This window comes from Portunus trituberculatus, chromosome 8 (assembly GCF_017591435.1).
Source record: "Portunus trituberculatus isolate SZX2019 chromosome 8, ASM1759143v1, whole genome shotgun sequence".
NCBI classification, from domain to species: domain Eukaryota; kingdom Metazoa; phylum Arthropoda; class Malacostraca; order Decapoda; family Portunidae; genus Portunus; species Portunus trituberculatus.
The window spans coordinates 2,392,501-2,413,701 of record NC_059262.1 but is presented as its reverse complement, the minus strand read 5'-3'; the positions used below and the strand labels follow the sequence as shown (position 1 = coordinate 2,413,701).

The 21,201-nt window shown below is 41.9% G+C and overlaps 1 protein-coding gene and 2 long non-coding RNA genes across 3 annotated transcripts in view; 1 reads left to right on the top strand and 2 right to left on the bottom strand.

Annotated features, from left to right (window-relative positions):
* The first annotated feature begins 1,770 nt into the window (after positions 1-1,770).
* On the top strand, positions 1,771-9,852 carry LOC123501031. The gene is made up of 2 exons (XR_006673537.1): positions 1,771-2,683; positions 9,817-9,852. It is a non-coding gene; the product is annotated as an uncharacterized LOC123501031 (long non-coding RNA).
* LOC123501029 lies at positions 3,084-9,804 on the bottom strand. Its single transcript, XR_006673535.1, has 2 exons — positions 6,931-9,804; positions 3,084-6,858 (listed from the first exon to the last, which is right to left on the bottom strand). It is a non-coding gene; the product is annotated as an uncharacterized LOC123501029 (long non-coding RNA).
* Positions 9,853-10,841: 989 nt separating the features above from the next.
* Positions 10,842-21,201, bottom strand: part of LOC123499854 (serine/threonine-protein kinase PAK mbt-like) — a 15,755-nt gene continuing 5,395 nt past the window's right edge. Inside the window, 12 exon segments of the mRNA XM_045248389.1 lie at positions 10,842-12,039; positions 12,271-12,531; positions 12,984-13,085; positions 13,928-14,146; positions 14,764-14,892; positions 15,172-15,639; positions 16,550-16,688; positions 16,721-16,905; positions 18,239-18,582; positions 18,585-18,849; positions 19,605-19,700; positions 20,111-20,228. Coding sequence (XP_045104324.1) covers positions 11,878-12,039; positions 12,271-12,531; positions 12,984-13,085; positions 13,928-14,146; positions 14,764-14,892; positions 15,172-15,639; positions 16,550-16,688; positions 16,721-16,905; positions 18,239-18,582; positions 18,585-18,849; positions 19,605-19,700; positions 20,111-20,228 — 2,488 coding nt within the window. The 3' untranslated portion in view covers positions 10,842-11,877.

Sequence of the window (21,201 nt, the reverse complement as noted above, 5' to 3'; positions counted from 1 at the left end):
ATAATGAGCTCTGAGCTCGTTCCGTAGGGTAACGTCTGGCTGTCTCGTCAGAGACTGCAGCAGATCAAACAGTTAAACACACACACACACACACACACACGCAGGCACGCACGCAGGCACACACACAAACACACGATCGAGACCTAATAACGATGTATAATTGAGTTAGTAAACCGTAAGGATAAGTTAGACAGACAAGACCTGGTAACACTGACGGATGACGGAGACAGACTAACAAGGGGATATTCTAAGATCATGAAAAGTCACTGTTTGAGGGATATTAAGAAGTTCAGTTTTCCACACAGGACGGTGGACATCTGGAATGATTGAGTGAAGATCTTCGATTGTAGCAGCAGAAAGTGTGCACAAACTGAAGGAAAAGTTGGATAAATGGCGATATGGAGAGTCACTATGAGCCCTGCAATATACAACTAGGTAAATACACACACGTACATGGTGTAACACGAGTTTCTGCAGATATTGCCGGAGGTGACAGTACCTATACAGTTTTTTCTAAGTGTGAGGGTGTTTAGTCGTGGCATGACATTCAAGTGTGACAAAGATAGGCACAGCGGCGGGGCTGGGCTGTGGGACATCCATCGTAGGGATCTGCTGAACTTTCGAATAAATCACTCACTACACGTTTGCAGCTTTACGATATTCCGTGACGAGATAAGTGACAACAATGCACCGACACCAATTACCAATCAACATTACGCAATGATAGTATGGATGTAGTAAATGACAAACAATATCATAGTCTGCGTGACGCCATGTAGCCTGTGCCCGGCCAGGGAGTGGGAAGGAATGAGGCCAGCAGCAAATCAGAAATTGTTAGTCAGATCACACAATTTTCTCCCAAGACAATGACAACGAATACGTTCAGATCGTATTGCATAACTTAAAGCGAAGTGGAGTGTGTGGCAATGGTGTTTCTCCGAGCCTTGCCGCTGCAATCTAACCAGGCAATATTATCACTTTATCAGACGTACGTACCTCTAAGACAAGACACTAATTCACAAGTCTCCGCCTTCACACTAATCAATCAATTTATTCTAATCAATCAATTTATTTAACTTCATCACTGTACACCCATACCGTAATTTCGATGAAGCATCACTAGGTTCTGAACCAGTGAACCACCCGCCATCTTGTCTCCGCATACAAGCCTCAACATTTTACTTATTACTGCGAATTTCAACTTGCAATGTGAAAATGATTAGATGAGAACACCCACGGCAGCAACAAGACGCCTCACACCACCAACAATGTGTCAATAACTCGTAAAAATACTAATTTCACTCACTTGTTATTCTTGTTTCAGTGAGCTGCTTCGCTTCCATCTGCCCTACCACGGCCATCGTGATTGACTTGTTCCTACTTCTGCCTTTCCTTTCCTCTACCACATCACAGCCACCACCACTAACGTATTGCGACCAATTTCACCTCAAACCCACTGTCATACCACGATCACCATTATTAAAGCGTTTATAAGCATAGATTTAGGATGAAATTAAGCTGCAATATTGAATGCCAGTAGCGAGACTAGCTGGGTGTCACGGTATAAGCCCCGCCCACCACTGGCACTTCTACTCTGACGTGCGCTGTTTAGGCACTACTCCTTGTTGTGCTGTGCAGTGCCCAGGTATCGCCCTCTCACTCGTACCGTCGTGACGTCAATAAAACGCCTTATTTTTTGAATAGTCAAGCCAGCCATTATTACGTCATAGTCAAACGTCACACGCGTCACGACCAGAGTGGTGGGCGGGCGAGTCTTTACAAAAGCTAGCCCCGAGATCGTTTGTGCCGGTCAAAACTTTAGCTTAATTTACCCTAGATTTACTTTTTAAAAGCCTTAACCATCATTTGGCACCAAAACGTAATGTTAACAATTAGGTCTGGGTGTAACTCAACCACCACTGCCAAAGATACATCCTTGTCCGGCGCCATGATGACGTGCTATTTCCCAATAACAGCTAGACACTGCAGGCTGTCCCTCATTGCTAACCAACCACCACCACCACCACGCGGCCACCATGTTTACATTACTCCCATCCTGATAAGCTTAATATTATCTAGTACTCACGTAATACTGAGCTTCCTGCCATGTCAGAGCGTCACTCCTTCCTCCCTCACATCTCCCGCAGTGTGCCTTCATTCTAGGGATCGGTGTCGTGAACTGTGAAGCTTTCGGGATCTCGTTTGGTCTCAATAATTTTAGATGTACTGCCAGACTACTACTACTACTACTACTACTACTACTACTACTATAAATAATAATAATACGAAGAAGAAAAACCTCGTTAACAAAATGAGTTTATTGATAAAGTATAATACAATATCGGTCCATTTCCTCTCCCTTAATTACAGGTGTGGGCGACATAATAACATTAATAATAATAATAATAATAATAAACCACATGATTATTATGAACACATACCTCGCCCATGTCACAATAATAATAATAATAATAATAATAATAATAATAATAATAATAATAATAATAATAGAATGCATTTACTTTTCTTTCCCGCAAACCCCAAACTTAAACTTACTATATATATGAGAAATGGACCTTTTTAAGTCAAACCAGAGCTAGAGAAGGCACATATTCTAATCAACACTGGAGAGAGAGAGAGAGAGAGAGAGAGAGAGAGAGAGAGAGAGAGAGAGAGAGAGAGAGTGTATAGGGACGGGAAAACTATATACAAATGGGAAGGACGATTGAGGAGAAAGAATAAAAACAAAATAAAATAAACGAAAGAATAATAATAAAAAAAATTAATAATGATGAAAAGTTACAAATTTCATCTTTTCTTTAGCTTAATGAAGAAAAGTGTCATCTTACGAGCTTAAAAGAAAAAAGGAGAAAGAAAACTCAAATATTGTAACGAGAGAGAGAGAGAGAGAGAGAGAGAGAGAGAGAGAGAGAGAGAGAGAGAGAGAGAGAGAGAGAGAGAGAGAGAGAGAGAGAGGGGCGTGGGGGGAGTAACCTTTCGGAAGCTTTACAAATTCATGCTTTTTTTTCTTTGTTCTGATCCAGCTAGTTTTTTTTTGTGTGTGTGTGAGAGAGAGAGAGAGAGAGAGAGAGAGAGAGAGAGAGAGAGAGAGAGAGAGAGAGAGAGAGAGAGAGAAAATGGCGCCACTCGTAACTCTCGAAATGGAGGCAGAAAATAAAATAAAAAATGAAAAAATGAATAAAATAAGAAAATGGACGCGGATTTTTTAAGAAGTGAAACAGAAAACGAGAATAAATGAAAATGTGGAAAAAAAACGTAAAACTGGAATATAATAGAAAAATATGAAACAAATAAAAAAAAAAAAAGTAAGATGGAATGGAAAGAGAAATAGATGAAACTGGAGAGAGAAACAAACAAGACAAAAAAAAAAATAAAATAATAACGAATAAATAAAACAAAAAGAAAACTAATGGGGCAGGAACAGAATGATGAAAATGGGGCAGAATTAATGGGGGGAATTGTGACGTGTGTGACCATTATTAGATTAACCACCACCACCATCACCACCTCCTGCTCCTCCTCCTCTTCCACTTTCATCACCCTAACCTCTTGTTCCTCCCCCCCTCCTCCTCCTCCTCCTCGTCCTTTCACTACTAGCTCACTTCTATACCTATACTTACAAACATACGTACATACAAGGCTATGCTAAGTGGAAGTATTTTACACATTATACTTGTACTATGTCGCATTACAGTGTGTACATTAAATTAACACACATACACATTCATACACACGCGAATGTACACTCTTACACACAAACGCAAGCACGCACAAGAGGCAGCCTGTTAGTTAAATATAGTATGAGTAGTCAATGATAGTTAAGTAGAAAGGATAGTAAGTGCATTGGTTCGAGGCTAACGATAGTAAACACTCGTCAGCCAGTCAGTTACTACATCACGCCAGTGTTTGTTGTGGCGGGTTTACATCACAAACATCACACTCTATCTTGTTTATTCTATCATTTATTTATCTTTCATCGTTTGTGTTTGAGAGAAAGAAGAAGAAAAAAAAATAATAAAATCTTATCCTCAACATCTTAGTCTTAGAAAATTGTGTATCTTTTTAATCCTTCATTTTTCGAGTCTGAGGTGAAAAATAAATAAAGTTAAAATAAACAAATAAGTATTCTGAACATCAAATCATCTCATCCTAAAAAAAAAATCATGTCTTTTCTTAACATTTCTACATTTGAGTAAAAATAAAAATAAATAAAATAAAACAGATGAAAAATAAATCCACACTCCCAAGCATCGTATCTTGGAAAAGAAAAAAAATTCTTCAACTTTCAGCATTCAAGTGTGCTAGAAAAAAAATAAATAAATAAATAAGAATAAATAAATAAACTCGGACACACACCTTTTCCCAGTCTCTTAATGCTCCAGTACTTAGACAAGCATCACATCACATCACATTACATAACATCTTGGCTCAAAATAGTCATGTGACCTCAATTATCTTCGAGTTTGTAGAAAGTTAAAATACTGCTTAACATTCACAAACATGGCGGCATATTTTCGTCCTAGCACCACAATTATTTCATCTCTCAACACTCCACTCTGCAATGGAGTCTAAAATACATGACATTCTTGATTTTCATTTACTATCATCTTCAAACTTTTCAACATCAGTCTGCACAATAATTCTAAATATTTCAAGACCACAAACATCACATCCTTTCATCCTTCAAGACACACACACCCACACACACGATCTTTCAATATCAGTCTGTGAGAAGGTTTAAAATGCATATAAATAGTTCACAAGCATTACATTTTGTTTCTTGCAACACTCTGGTCTGTAAATAATTTCCTATAAAGCTCAAAGCAACATCACATTTTGAAACATTAACTCTCAAAACCCTGTGTCTTGTTCGTCTTGTAATATCTGAGCCTGCTAACTCAGATTACAAAATAGTTACATTCTCAAACATTAATCTCGGAACACTGTATTTCCCTTATTCATATTTCAAAACGACACATTCTCAAATATTCATCTCAAAACACTGTCTCACTTATTCAGATTACAAAATAAGGTTACATTCTCAAACATTCACTTTTAAAACACTTAGTTAGCCTTTGAAACAAGACACATTCAGAACCATTACACATTTTTTAGTTCTACAATCCCACGACACCTTGATCTAGCAACACCGCACAACACATTAACTCAGATCACTATTCTTCACAAGCTGGGTGACTTACACTTGCTTCACACAGGACACTTTCTTCTCACCATAAGTCTTCTAGAACCTCAAAACACTTAGAACACACACACCTCACCATTACACAGTCTCCTAGAACCTCATAGCACTCACAACACTCAGAAAACAGACATCTCATAATCACAGTCTCCTAGAACCTTTTTAACACTCACAACACACTTACAACACACACACACACACACACACTTCACCATCAGTCTCCTAGAACCTTTTAACACTCACAACACACTTACAACACACACATACACTTCACCATGTCTCCTAGAATCTTTTAAACACTCACAACACACTTAAAACACGCCTAACATCACACTGTCTCCCAGAACTTCAAAACACTAACAACATACTTAGAACTCACACCTAAACATCAGTCTCGCATAACCTAACACTCACAAAACACTTGGAACACAGGCCTAACCATTACACAGCCTCCCAGAACCTCATAACACACTCCAGAAGACACACACTTTCTATGACAATTCTGAACATGATGACAAGTTCTGAGTCTCACCACACATTTCAGGCACATTGGTAAGGCTTTCTTGGGACATGACAGCTTGTGGGCTTGCAACGTCTAACAAAACACACATGCTTGTCTTTTGAGGTCATGTATGTATCTTGAGGCATTGTGTATTTTGTGATATTTGGAAATCTTGTTAAGTTTTGGTTAGTATAAGGTCTTTCTTATAATTCTGTACAAAAATGTTCAAATTTTTAAAGAATCTGATAAGGTTATTGTTATTTTTAAGGCATCCAGTTCTATCATTAATCACATGTTTTCTGTATTGAAGGCCACAAATGTTTTCTTGATAATAAATCAGAACATTCCAATCTTTTCAAATCCTGACACTATTGTAATCTTTAACCCCTTCAGTACATGCTGCATTTCCATATTATTCTGCTTACTATTTGGTGATTCTATACAGCTTCAGAAACTTATGTAGGGTTTAAAATACTGAAGACTGTAGCCATTAATCTTCTCATCTCCACAAACCCTTCCTAGTGTCAATAAAATCATCTAATCACACCCAAAACTCAAGGTAAAAATGCATTCCAGTACTGAAGGAGTTAAGGCTTTGTGTCGTTATAATTAGTTTCAATCTTACAACAGTTAAGGCCACAAACATTACAACACAGCACCTACAACCACACATACTACTTACAAATCTTATGAGAACTTACGTGATATGTGAGGTTTAAATATGAGTTGATATGGACGTATTTGAGACATAAGGCCTGCTTGTCACCACACAGCCTCTATCACGCTTGTTACACTGAAAAATGTGACAGTTTTTCATTGTAAGACTGAAGTGAAGTGTTTCCTCTCATCATACCACTACTACCAGGACACCACCACACCACCATAACTCAACACCACGCCTCTCATTACCACACACTCAAAACCACCATAACACCACAACTTTTCTGGATTACTAAACATGTGTGGCAAAGCTTTCAACATCACACCACACCACAGTTCACATCAACACCATATCATAATCTCCTGGACCAGTGAAAATGTGGCAAAGCTTTCACCACCACACCTCACATCACATCAACACCATATCATAATCTCCTGGACCAGTGAAAATGTGGCAAAGCTTTCACCACCACACCTCACATCACATCAACACCATATCATAATCTCCTGGACCAGTGAAAATGTGGCAAAGCTTTCACCACCACACCAAATCACAGTTCTCATCACCACACACTAAAACCACCACATCACAACTCTTCCAGATCACTAAGCATGTGTGGCAAAGCTTTCATCACCACACCACACCTCACCACACGCCCTCTCCAGGCTGTACATCTTTAACAATGCTCATAACTATATCCTCAGTGTCAGGAATACAACACAGGGCAAACAAACCAAACAGTGAACAAATCTGCAGTTATTGTTAGGTGTAAAAATGATAACCAAAACAATACAAACTTCATAAAAAAAAAAATTAATAATAAAAAAACAATGCATAGTTACCAATCGCAGTCACACACACACACACACACACACACACACTAAAGAAAGTTTGTTAAAAGCCTCAAAATTTATGTTATCAATAAAAGACGTGACCATATAAAATCCAAGAAATTCGTAAAATCTCTATAAATTAAGTGACGTATAGAAAGATAAGTAAATAAATAAGATGATTAGAAAATATATGTGTGGAAATTATATAAAAACAATGGCCAACAAACACCAAATGGATATAATTTTAAGTACTTTCACCACCACATGAAAAAGATTAAATAAAGCAAAAAATGAAAAATAAAAAGAATATATAAAAACAAAAAGGTAAAATGTCCTCAATTTAACAAAACCATAAAAACACGAGTGAATCAAACACAAGCCAACAAGACAACATGGAATCTCAACAACTCATAACAGAACCCAACCCAACCCAACCTAACTTAAATCCAGTCTACATGAACCCACCCCAACCCAACCTAGACCAAAAGAACCCAACATAACCCAGACAAGATAAACCTACATCAGATGAAACCCAACCCAACCCAGACAAGATGAACCCAGATTAGAACCAAACCCACCCCAAACCAGATGAACCCAATCTAACCCAGATCAGACAAACCCAAACCAGATGAAATGCAACCCAATCCAGCCCAGCCCAGACCTAACCTAACCCAACCTAATCCAACCCAACTAAATTCAACAAACCCAGATCAATACAACCCAACCCCACTAAACCCATCCAAGCTGAACCCCCTACCTAACCCACCCTCACTGCATACAACCTCTCCACCACAAACCCAGCCCTGCCCTGCCCTACCCTTCCGTGACCTGACCCCAACACTGTGACCTCACCAAGACACTGATTAACGTAACAATGTGGAATGACTTTAACATTGTTTTTTTTGTTCCATTTGTTCTTCTTGTGTATTGTTTAGTGGAATGACATACACATACATACAAACACACATACATATATACACATACATGCATACATACAGATATACATACACACGCACACTGGACGGGAAGGGAATGCACTGACTGACTGACTGATGAGAGAGAGAGAGAGAGAGAGAGAGAGAGAGAGAGAGAGAGAGAGAGAGAGAGAGAGAGTACTTTACACTATTACAGGTTTAAACACACAACTAGTCACTTCAAACAATACTTAACACTACGTGAAATATCTTTTAAGTACGTCACATATTTAAATTCTGTGTGTGTGTGTGTGTGTGTGTGTGTTTGATATTTACTCAACTATTGTGTGAGTAAAACAGAGCACAGTCTTTCGCAACAAAACAAACACATGATGGCTGCACCGTTACAAACACTACTATCTTGCTCTGTTTACGTCGCCTCGCTCAAAAGTTACGCCTAAAAATGTTACTATTATTATTTACACTCGAGTCTTTACATAAATGAGCGAGAGAGAGAGAGAGAGAGAGAGAGAGAGAGAGAGAGAGAGAGAGAGAGAGAGAGAGAGAGAGAGAGAAGAGAGAGAAAATATACAGAATCAAAAGTCCTTCCAAAATATAAGACTTTACATATGTAGATTCAAATTAGTTTTAGAAAAAAAAAGGAAAAGAAAAAAAGAAACGAGAAAAAATAAAGATTAATGTAAATAAAAGCACACACATATATACAAACGTACATACACCGATGGAAAGGCAAGTTATACGGCTACACACACACACACACACACACACACACACACACACACACACACACACACACACACACACACACAATAAAGGTGAAAAACGTACATGCGTGTGTCTATGTGTTCTTCAATATGGCACATGACGAGGAAGGAAGGAAGGAAGGAAGGAAGGAAAAGAGAAAAGAAAAAATGAATTTATGAATGAAGAAAGAAGGAAAAAGGAAGGAAGGAAGGAAGGAACAAATTATAAATGCAATACGTAAATAAATGCTACAATTCTGAACACACACAAACGCACCTTATATGTGTGTGTGTGTGTGTGTGTGTGTGTGTGTGTGTGTGTGTGTGTGTGTGTGTGTGTGTGTGAGAGTGAGGAGATTAATACATATATACAGTAATAAAAATGTCAATATACAGGATCTAAAACTGAATGATGCAAAGGAAACAAGATTAAAAGAAAAGGAAATGAAATGAAATGAAAAAAAAACACTAAAAAAATAAAATCTGAGCAAAATCAGAGAGAGAGAGAGAGAGAGAGAGAGAGAGAGAGAGAGAGAGAGAGAGAGAGAGAGAGAGAGAGAGAGAGAACGAACAAACTAAAACAATCCAATAAAAATGTTTCAACACACACACACACACACACACATGAGCCTCTTTGGTGAACTCATAAACAAAAGCTAAGTATACATACACACATACGCACAATACATACACACAAACACGCACATGTATGTATACCAATGAATAATAATAATAATAATAATAATAATAATAATAATAATAATGAGGAAGAGATTAAGGGGGGAGGGACTTAAATCTATAAATACAAACTTGTGGGGGGTGAGAGAGAGAGAGAGAGAGAGAGAGAGAGAGAGAGAGAGAGAGAGAGAGAGAGAGAGAGAGAGAGAGAGAGAGAGAGAGAGAGAGAGATAGGTAAGGGAGGAGAGAGAGAGAGAGAGAGAGAGAGAGAGAGAGAGAGAGAGAGAGAGAGAGAGAGAGAGAGAGAGAGAGAGAGAGAGAGAGAGAGAGATGGGGGGGGGGAAAGAGGGGTGAAGTGGGGGGGTTTGAGGCAGGATCAATAAGGGAGAGGTTTGTGGGAGGGAAGAGGGAAGAGGGAAGAGGGAAGTGGGGAGGAGGAGAAGGGGGGGAGACTACCAGGAACCCCCCCAACCCCTCACCTCACCACTTCCCCTCATAAAATAATAAAATAAAGACACAAAATAAAGTGGGCATTTTTAATAATTTCTAAACTACTGCAGAGTTTTGGGAAGAGGGGAAGAGAGGAGGGAAATAAAGAAGAGGGGAAAGGAGGGGAAAAGAAGATGGGGGAAGGGGATAAAAGACAAAAAAGAAGAAAAAAAAGGGGAAAATGAGATGGGGAAGAGGAAAGAAGATGAAAAAGATGGGGAAAAGGAAGGAAGAGATAGAGAAGATGGGGAATGAGGGGAAAAGATGGGAAATAAGGAAAAGAGGGAAAATAAGATAGGGAAGAGGAAAAAAGAATGAAAAAGAGAAGGAAGAGATAGAGAAGAGGGGAAAAAAGGGGAAAAGGAGATGGAAAATAAGAAAAAGAAACAAAAATGAAATGGGAAGAGAGAGAGAGAAAATTAAGAGGGGAAAAGGAGATGGAACGCAGGGAAAATCAGAGGAAATTGAGATGGAGAAGAGGGGAAAAGAGATAAAAACAAGGAAAAATGAGGGAAAAAGAATAAGAAAATATGAAAAAAATAGACATGAAAGAGGAAAAGAGAGGGGAAACAAGGAAAAAAGGGGAAAATATTCATATATATACACGCTCCCCTCTCCCCCTTAGCTCACTTCCCCTCCCTACTCTTTCCCCTCTGTGGCAATGGAATGTACAAGTAAGAGGGGGGGAGAGAGGGAGAGGGAAAGAGAGAGAGAGAGAGGGAGAGGGACATAAAAGGTACTACAAAAAATACATCTTGATTTTATGAGAGAGAGAGAGAGAGAGAGAGAGAGAGAGAGAGAGAGAGAGAGAGAGAGAGAGAGAGAGAGAGAGAGAGAGAGAGAGAGAGAGCAGGGTCAATAAGTCAGCTGCCGCCTCATTAAGTAAGGTAATATTAGTTCAGTTCACCAGCTGTACTTTTAAGAGTTGCACCAGCTGTTCTAAGCCACCCAGCCCAGACCAGCTGTTTGTACCTCATTCACCCTCTGCTGTACTTCTTGTTACCAGCTGTTCTAAAAATCCAAACCAGCTGCACTATGATAGGAAATGCATCACTCATCTGTATGTCTCCAGCTGCTGCCACACACACACACACACACACACACACACACACACACACACACACACACACACACACACACACACCAGCTGTCCATCCAGGTAACATTAATACCTTCACCACCTGTCAGAGCATTCCTCCTGTCACCAGCTGCCTCTGAACATTACCAGCTGTCCCTCACATCACCATGGCCACCAGCTGCACCACAGTCATCACACACCTACTGTCAGCTGCTCCTCTTATTGTAACAGTACCTTGCTGTCAGCTAAGAGTAACAGCAGCTGCACAACACACTTCCCTTCACCTCAGCTGCACAACACACACCAAAACACACATCTCTAACACTCCCTGCTTGTCTCTCTCTTCATATCAGCTGCACAAGTAACCCCAGCTGCCTGAGACACAAAACACACCAGCTGTACCAACACTATTTCAAACCAGCTGTTCCTCTCTACACCACTTTGCACCACACACCCAAACACACACAAGGCACACACAAGGCTGGAACACACACACAAGGACAGGAAGTATTGGTGTATGGAGGGCGTGTGTGAAGACAAACACTCGTAAAGCAAGAAAACACCACAAAAACACCACAGAGACACCACATTTCAACTCAAGGCACAGAGTAAGACACCAGAGAGTTTATGAATACTCAGGTGATGGTACTGAGATCCAAGGCTGCAGCAGTACCAAGGGACAGTGTCAGGGGTGAGGAGAGAGTGTCAGAGTCGAGGGGAAGAGCCAGGTGCCCCGACTAGCAAGGGGAGTGCCGGAAGGAGCGCATGAGAGGCACCAACAGGGAGGGAGGGCCGGCCTGGCGTAGGAAAGGATGCTGCAGCAGTTCAAAGGCTGTGGCTCGCTGGCCGGGGTCCCTCACAAGCATCTTCTCCAGGAATCCTTGCAGGCGTGGGGAGATCTGTGGAGGAGTGGGTGTCAAGTGGGTATGTCGAGCTGGTGTGGTTGTGTTCATGAAGAGTAATACCCACACCCATACACACACACACACAAAAAAAATACATAAATAATACATCAATAAAACAGCAAAAGAGATACATATATACATACATACAAAAAAAGAAATAGAAAAATTGAAAAAACAAGCAGTCACACACACACACACACACGTACCACCACCACCACCACCCACCTTCTGCGAGTTCTTCAGTTTGGGCGGCGGCATGTCCCGTATCCTGCGCATGGCCTGTAGTGGCGGCTCATTAAAGAAGGGCGGCTCCCCATCAACCATCTCAATTACCATGATGCCCAGCGACCAGATGTCCACCTCAGGGCCGTAGGGGAGGCGGGAGATGACCTCGGGGGCCATCCAGTAAGGGGTGCCCACCAGCGACTTTCTCTTGGGCAGCTCCTGTGACACTTGCGCACAGAACCCAAAGTCTGATAGCTTGACCTGGTGGGGTGAAGGAAAGGGGGTTAGGCTAGGTTAAGTTAGGTTAGGTTATGATAGGATAGAAAAGGAAAGGAAAGGAAAGGAAAGGAAAGGAAAGGAAAGGTAAAGTTAGGTTAGGTCAGGTCAGGTTTGGGAGGGATGAAGAGGGATACAAGAAAAGATGAAGAGAGAAATAAGAGGAGAGAATAATGAGATGAGGATGGAGGAAGAGCTAATGGGTACTGGGGACACACACACACACAAAGAAATAAAAATAACACTAAAAAAGAAAGAGAAAACACAGACAGAAACACAGACAGACAGACAGACAGACATACATACATACATACAGAGACAGAAAGACAAAGAGACAGACAGACATACATACAGACAGATAGACAAAGAGACAGACATACATACACAGAGACGGATAGACAGAGACAGACATACAGACAGGCAGCCTCAGTACGTACCCTGCCATCACTGGCCAGGAGGATGGAGTCACTCTTGATGTCTCTGTGAATGACGCCCTGAGAGTGGAGGTACGCCAGGGCCTTCAGACACTGCCGGCACACCTGTGGGGGACGGCAGGTCAACACAGCGCCACAACATAACACCTCACTCAATGCTGTGATAGAATATGCCTCTCCTTGCTGTGCCTCACTATAACACAGCCACTCAGCACCCCACACAGCTCTCTAACACAGCATAGCCACTCACCTCACAACACAACACAACACAGCCTTGAGTAACACTGTCTCTCTAACACAGCACACAGCACAACATACAACACAGCCTCTTAACTACATCCTCCCTCTCTGTGCCACAGTAACACAGCACAGCCACTCACCACACAACACAGCTTCTAGCCCTTCACCAAACAGCAGAGCAACATCCCAACATCACCAGTCTATGCCAACATACCACTACACCAGTCACCAACTACACAAAAAAGTCTCTAGTCCTTCACCAAATAGTACAGCAACACCACCACACCACTTGACTCAACACACCACACAACACAACACAGCCACTAGTCCTTCACCAAACAGTACAGCAACACCAGCCCAACTCAGCACATCACCACACCACACCACCTCACAACACAGCCACTAATCCTTCCCCATACAGTAGACCACCACCACAACACACCACCACACCACACAACACAGCCACTAGTCCTTCACCAAACAGTACAGCAACACCAGTACACCACCACAGCCTAACCAACACCACAACATGCCACCACATCCCCCAACCTATATATATACCAAACACTGACCACACCAACACCACACACTGCCACAACACCACAAGAGTCACTGCTGCAATATGTTCATCGCTAACCTAACCTAACCAAACCTAACCTTAACCTATCCTAACCTAACCTACCCACCCCACCCCACACAAGACCCACCGTTGCGATCTGCTCCTCATCCATCCTGGCGTGAGTGACAATATCCGTGAGAGCGCCTCCCTCCAGGAACTCCATCACCACCCACAGTTCATCCTCCACTAAGAAGGAATTGTACATCTCCACAATATTAGGGTGGTGGTAGTCTCTCATTATCACCACCTCGTTAAACAGCAGCTCTCGTCTTTGTTGTTTCCGCAGGTCCATCTTCTTCACCGCCACCTGGGGAGAGAGAGAGAGATAGGGTGAGATAGACATGGAGAGGAGAAAAAGAGGGTAGGAAGGGTGAGCCACAGAGAAAGGGAGAGAAGTTAGAAGTAGGTGGACAGGGAGAGAAGATAGAGAGGAAGAGTAACTGGGGTGAGAAAGGGAGAGGGAAAGGAAGACATGTATTTAGTGGAATATAGAGAAGGAAGAGTGTAGGAGGGAAAGAAGAAGGAGGAGGTAGATAAGGAGAGATTGTGAGATATAGAGACAGGGAGAGGGAGAAGTGAAGGAAAATAGTGAAAGAACTGCAAAGATGGAGGAGGAAGATGGAAAAAGAGGAGAGAGGAGGAAGTATAAAACCATGGGAGATATGCAAAGGATGGAAGAAAGAGGAAGATGGGAAGAGGGAGAAAGAAAAAAGAGGAGCAGAAGCATGGAAGAACTGCAAAGAACACAAGAGAAGATGATGAAAGAGATAGAAAAAGGAGAAATGGAGGAATAGAACAGTGGAGTGAAAAGCACAGAGGAAAAGAGGAAGACACAAAAAAGACACAACAAAACACAAACACATTAAAATACTAACACTGACAGGAGGGAGGGACATGACACACAGACACATAGACATTCAGTACCTGTCTGCCGGTGTCCCTGTCGCTGGCAATGCACACGATGCCGGTGGACCCCTCGCCGATTTTGATGAAGTTGTCCAGGTTGTAACGCGGGTCGCCAGGGTTCACCACCATCTGCAGCGTGGCTCGGAACTGTGGGACAAAGAGGAGGAGGAGGAAGTGGTGGTGAGAAGTGTAAGGACAGGCAGAGATCACCACTAACCTCTAATGCCTCAATTCTTTTATCCTTTGTCTGTTTTTTATGTTTATTGTTTATGTGTGTGAGGGTCAAATTGACAACCATTCATAACAATCTTTATGGTCTCTCTCTCATGCGCACACACACACACACACACACACACACACACACACACACAGCAATAAAACCTAACCTTTCTTTCTCTACCTACACACACACACACATGTACACACACCTGCTCATGGGAGGCGCTGCTGGTCATGCTGCTTGCTTGCCGAGTGGTGTGTGGAGGAGGGCGGCGGCGGGGCACCACTGTATCCACTCGGGGGCGACTTCCCTGGTAGACTAGTGGTGGTGGTGTTGTTATTACCGAGTGTAGCTGCCGTGGTGGGGGTCGTGGGGGTGGAGGAGGAGGAGGAGGAGTTCTGGAGGTGGTGATGTGGTGCTGCGTTCCCTCCACCTCCACTTGTCTCCTTCCCACCATCTCCACTGGCTTTCCGTTCTCTCAAAGTGGCGGGATTGTAGCGGTTTCCATTGTAGTCTTGCTGGTAATACTGCTGCTGTTGGTACTGCTGTGGGTGGTGAGGGTGGTGGTGGTGCATGGAGGGGGAGGTGGGGCCACTGGGGGTGGTTGTGGTGGAGGATGGGGGTGGTGGGAGGCGGCTGGAGGGGGAGGCTTGGTCTGGGGTAGGTGCTGGAGGCTGTGTGGAAGGATGGGGTAGGATTAAATTAGGTTAGGTTAGGTTAGGATGGGATAGGAAGGTGAAAGAGGATGAGGAGAGGAAGAGGACAGGGAATAAAGGTGAGAAAGAATGGAAGAGAAAGATGTGAAGATGGAAGAGAAGGATTTGATAAGGATTGGGATAAGAGGAAAGAAAGTGGAGGAAAGAGAATAAGAATTGGGAAGGAATGGATAAATGGAGGATATGGGAAGGGATGGAGGAGAGAGAGGGAACAAACAGGCAATGGTAAAAACACATGCCAGGAAACATTTCAATATGCATAAAAAAAAAAATAAATAAATAAAATAAATAAAAAAGGGAAATACACTCTAAAGGATGATGACACACTAACCACTCCTTTGACTTTAGGAGGCGAGACACTAACCATTCCTGGAAGGGTTGAAGGAGCAGCATTCCTTTAGGGGAGGTATAAATAACTAGGCTAATGTAAACAACTCCATCAGAAATACTTGAGAAAATGCAACTATTGGAGGGAAATGCAAAAAACACAATAAATAAATAAGATAAAATAATGGTTCTTTCTTAATAATAATAATGATAATAATAGTAATAATCATCTATTTATAAGGTAAACATACACATACACAAAAACAATGCATAGAGAGAGAGAGAGAGAGAGAGAGAGAGAGAGAGAGAGAGAGAGAGAGAGAGAGAGAGAGACCATTATAAGACACGAAAAAAAGAAAGAGTAAAATTTTCTTAGACCAATCTTAGACAAACAAACAAAACAAGACAAAACAAAAAGATGAACATTATCCACAAACAAACAAACAAACAAACAAACAAGAAATTCACATGCACAAACACACAAACATACATACAGGCGAACCAAACACGACATACAGACAGACAGACGCTCAATAATTACCTTAGCATACAACTGAGTGTGGGGGGGTAGGTGATGTGGGGGGGAGGCCATCCTCTGCACCCCATGAGGAGGAGGGAGGGGCAGCTGCTGGGAGGGGCAGGGTGGGGTGGTGGTCCTGTGTGGGGTGTGGTGGGTGTTGCTGGTGTGGGGAGAGGGAGGGATGGAGCTGGGTCTGTGAGGTGTGGTGGGGTGGGGGTGGTGGCCAGGCGGTAGTGGTTGGGGTTTCCTTTGGTGGGGTGCTGGGTAGGGGGCATCTGGGGGTGTGGAGGGGTGAAGTGGGGGCCATTGTGGTGTGGTGGGTGTGGTGGGGGGCCATTGGTGGGGTCGGTGGGTAGCTGGGCAGGTGGGCGGCCTCCCTGGTGGTGGTGGTGGTGGTGGAAAGGTGAGAAAATAAGATTAGAGACAATATCTTAATCTGTTCCTTATATTTTATCTTATCTGAGACATTTGTGTTAAAACTATTGTCTTACTCTGCCTGTCATCTTATCTATTCTCTCGTTATCTCTTCCTTCAGTGCCTTGATCTATTTATTTATCTAATCCATCCAATTAACCAGGAATCATAAAAACAAGCATATGTATTTATCTTTTTCCTATTTCTTTCTATTATATTTCATTTCTCTATTTCTTTATCACTCACACCAAGTAAAAATAATCAAACTTCTTTCTTTTTCTTCTTATCTACTTTGCTATTCATTTACCTAGCCCACTGAATTAAACAAGAACGATAAAAGATAAGTATTTTTCTCTATTATATTTCACTTCTCTATTTCTCCATCATTCACAGCAACTAAAAAATCAAATATCTTTCTTATTTACTTTGTTATTTCTTTTATCTAACCCATCAAGTTAAGCAAGAATGATAAAAATAAGCTTATGTTTCTAATTTCTATCTTCTCATGTGCAGTGTTTCATTACTCCTTAAGCACACACACCAAATACAAAGTTGGATATTTTTCTTTGATTTACATATCAAAACAGAAATAAATAAACAAATGCCTGTATTCCCATCTCAAATACACCTTTATCAGACAGCATGATAAGTGAGAGAAGATAACAAACACCTTTATATGAATCTTTATCTCTTATCAAATTTATCAAACCTTTTTTTATTTCTCCTTCACTCCTTCTCTTCCTCATATATTTCTTTATCCTTCCTTCTTTTCACAATCAAACCTTCTCTTCCTCATATATTTCTCCTTTCCTTATCCTTCCTTCCTCATATATTTCTCTATTTCTATTCACTCTTTCTTTCATTATCACACTTTCCTCCTCCCTATATATTTCTCCTTTTCTTAATCAAACCTTCTCTTCCTCATATTCCTCTATTTCTTATCCTTCCTTCCTTTCTCTATCTGACAATCTCTTACTCTAATATTTCTTCTCTCCTTATCCTTCCTTTCATTATCAGTCTTTCTCTTCTTCATTTATTCCTCCTTCACTCCTTATCACCCCTTCTCTTCCTCATTATATTCCTCTTCCACTCCATATCATTCCTTCTCTTCTTCATTATATTCCTCCTTCACTCCCTTATCACTCCTTCCTTCCATTCCTTCTCTTCCTCATATTGAAAATTCCTCCACTCCTTTTTCATTCCTTATCTCCCTCATTATATTCCTCCTTCACTCATCACCCCTTCCTGTCACCCTATCTTGATAACCGACAGGGGTACAAACCAAGGTGGGCTTACCTGGTGGTGTGGTGGGTGGCCGTTATGGTGTGGGGGTGGGGGTGTGGGGCCGTGCTGACCGCTACTACCCGCCGACCCTGCAGAGGATGGGCCAGACGGGGTACGCAGCCCACCAGCCCCCCACCCCTCCCTTCTTAAGTCCAAGTGGTTCGGGGGGCGGCCATCCCAGCGTTCCTCTCCATTCATGGGGTGTGGGGGAGTCGGGTAGCCATGTGGGGGGCCATGGTGGGGGCGCATGTGTGGGGGGTACCCTGGGGAGCCTTCGGGGCTGTGTTGGGTGGTGTGGGGGTGAGAGCCGGGCTGGTGGTGACCAGGGTAGTGCTGGAATTGTGGGTGGGAGGGTGGGGGTGGTGCGGCCAGTGTGGGGGGGTGACGTCTAGCACCTCCCCCTCGTGAAGCGTTGGGGGGAGGTGGTGGGGGGGCCATGGGTCGCTGCGGCGGGGGCGTGGAGGGCTGGAGGACCGTAGGGAGTTGGACCGAGCAACACTAGATGTCTTTGGCAGCTGGGACGGTCCATTACCACTGCTGCTGGTGTTGTTGTTGTTGTTGTTATTGTTGTTGTTGTTGACCAGTGTGTTGTGGGAGCCCTGGGAACGATCGCGGGTGTTGCTCTGTGGGTGGTTAGGTTTGATTATGAGCGAGGAAGTTATATTAGGTTAGGTTAGGTTATGAGCGGTGGAGTTACATTAGGTTAGGTTAGATTATGAGCGGTGGAGTTACATTTGGTTAGGTTAGGTTATGAGTGGTGAAGTTATATTAGGTTAGGTTAGGTTATGAGCAGGGTAGTTAAATTAGGTTAAGTTAATAATAATGACTAGGTGCTTCTGAGACATGTGTTACTGTTTTGTACCATCTCCAACATTGCACTGGCTAAAAATAAAGAAAAAAACTTATAATCCTTAACTTTCAGACAGATATTTACAAGGATACCATATTCTGTTTAAATATTGTTTTTGTAATGTTTGTAGTTGTTCAAAATTACTTTATGGATTGTTAAAAGAAAAATAATTATAGACTGTTTGTAGATGTGTTAAAAATAGACTTTACCAAATGTTTGTACTAGATTGTTAAAGAATACTATATAGACTGACTGCACATTAGAAAAAAAAAAACACTTCATACTGACTGTACATTAGAAAAAACACTTTATAAATTGTAGACTTAAAAATACTTAATACATTGCTTATAGATTGAAAAAATGCACATATACTTAATAAATTGCTGGAAAAAATATATTACTTTAGTATCTAGCTTAACCAATAGTGCCTGGCTTCCATGGTGAGTGATGTAGCCCATGCCAGCCCTACCCTGCCCCTGCCAACCTGACCCTGTCCCTCAGAGCCCCACCCAGCCATGCACTGCCTACCTGAGAGTGTCTGCTGGGGTTGGCCAGGTTCAGGGTGGCAAATCCCCTGCTGAGACGAGTGGCGGCGTCCTGCGACCTCGACGTGTCATTGGGAACCTGTGTGGGGATATACATTAGTGTGTGTGTGTGTGTGTGTCCTATTCTCTTTTGTAGTTCTATATATTTTTCTCACATTTGCAGATATTTACTTTGGTTTTATTTCTCTCTCTCTCTCTCTCTCTCTCTCTCTCTCTCTCTATCTGTCTCTCTCTCTCTCTCTCTCTCTCTGACTATCTATATATTCTCTTCAGACATCTCTTAATTTTATCTTCTAAGTCTTTATAATCTTCTATTCTTTACAGCACATCTCTCTCTCTCTCTCTCTCTCTCTCTCTCTCTTATATATATTTTCTTCAGACATTTCTCTTCACCTTTTTACTGCAGCATCTCTCTCTACTTTCTCTCTCTCTCTCTCTCTCTCTCTCTCTCTCTCTCTCTCTCTCTCTCTCTCTCTCTCTCTCTCTCACCTTGACGTCCAGCATGTCAACAGGGGTGATCTCTGAGGGGTCCACCAGGGGCATGGGGCGTCCCTTGTCCAGGGCGTTGGACACGATGCCCTGCCATTGTGGGGGCAGCCCGACATACCTGTGGAGAATGGCAGTGGTGGTGGTGGTGGTGAAGAAAGTGACGAAATAGGAAGAGAGGATAATGAAGAGAAGGAACCTAACCTTCCACAGAAAATTGAGAAAAAAATGGGAAGCCAGCAACAATACCAACAATATGAAGAAAAAGAAGGAATGGGAAAAGAAAGCAAAATGAAGAAGGAACTTAATCACCCACAGAAAATTAAGGAAATGAAGGAAGGACAGCAAAAATACCTACAATACATATTTAGAAGTGAAGGCAATGCACTGCTAGAAGAGAAAGTTGTAGATGAGAATAGCAAATAAATGGAACAGATGGATGACAGGGTTAATAGAAGACAGGAAAACAGTAGGAATTAGAGGAGAAATGTAAGCAATGATGAAATAAGTAAGAAAATTAATGAATTGGACACACAAATATGGAAACAAGAAGTGAAAGAAAAAGTCAGTGTGAATATGTATAAGGAATGGAGAGAGATGTAACGTGAAGAAGAAATATATAACAGAAAAGCATTGATCATATTACTCAAATGCAGAACAACCTTAACATTTGAGACAGAACATTTCAAGACCAATGGAATGTGCAATGTGTGGAGCTGAAAAAGAAGACCTGAACCATTTCCTCCTACACTGCCCAGCCTACAGCTCTGAAAGGTCCGAGCATCCCAGTTGAAAATGAAGAACACCTAATCGAAAAAATACCTTAGAAAAATCTGACATAGAAGAAAATAAAGCAATGTGAATAATTTTTGGAATACAAGACAACACAAGGTAAAAAGCTTCAATAATCAGTGACAGACCCAAACAAAAGCCACACCAAAAACACATCAGAAAGTGCCGATGTCTAGGCAACACTTCCAACAATCAATACAACTTCTTTTTTTCATGAAGGAGGGGAAACTGGCCAAGGGCAACAACAGATAAGAAAAAAGGCCCACTTGAATGCCAGTTCCCTTAAAGATAAAAAAAAAAAA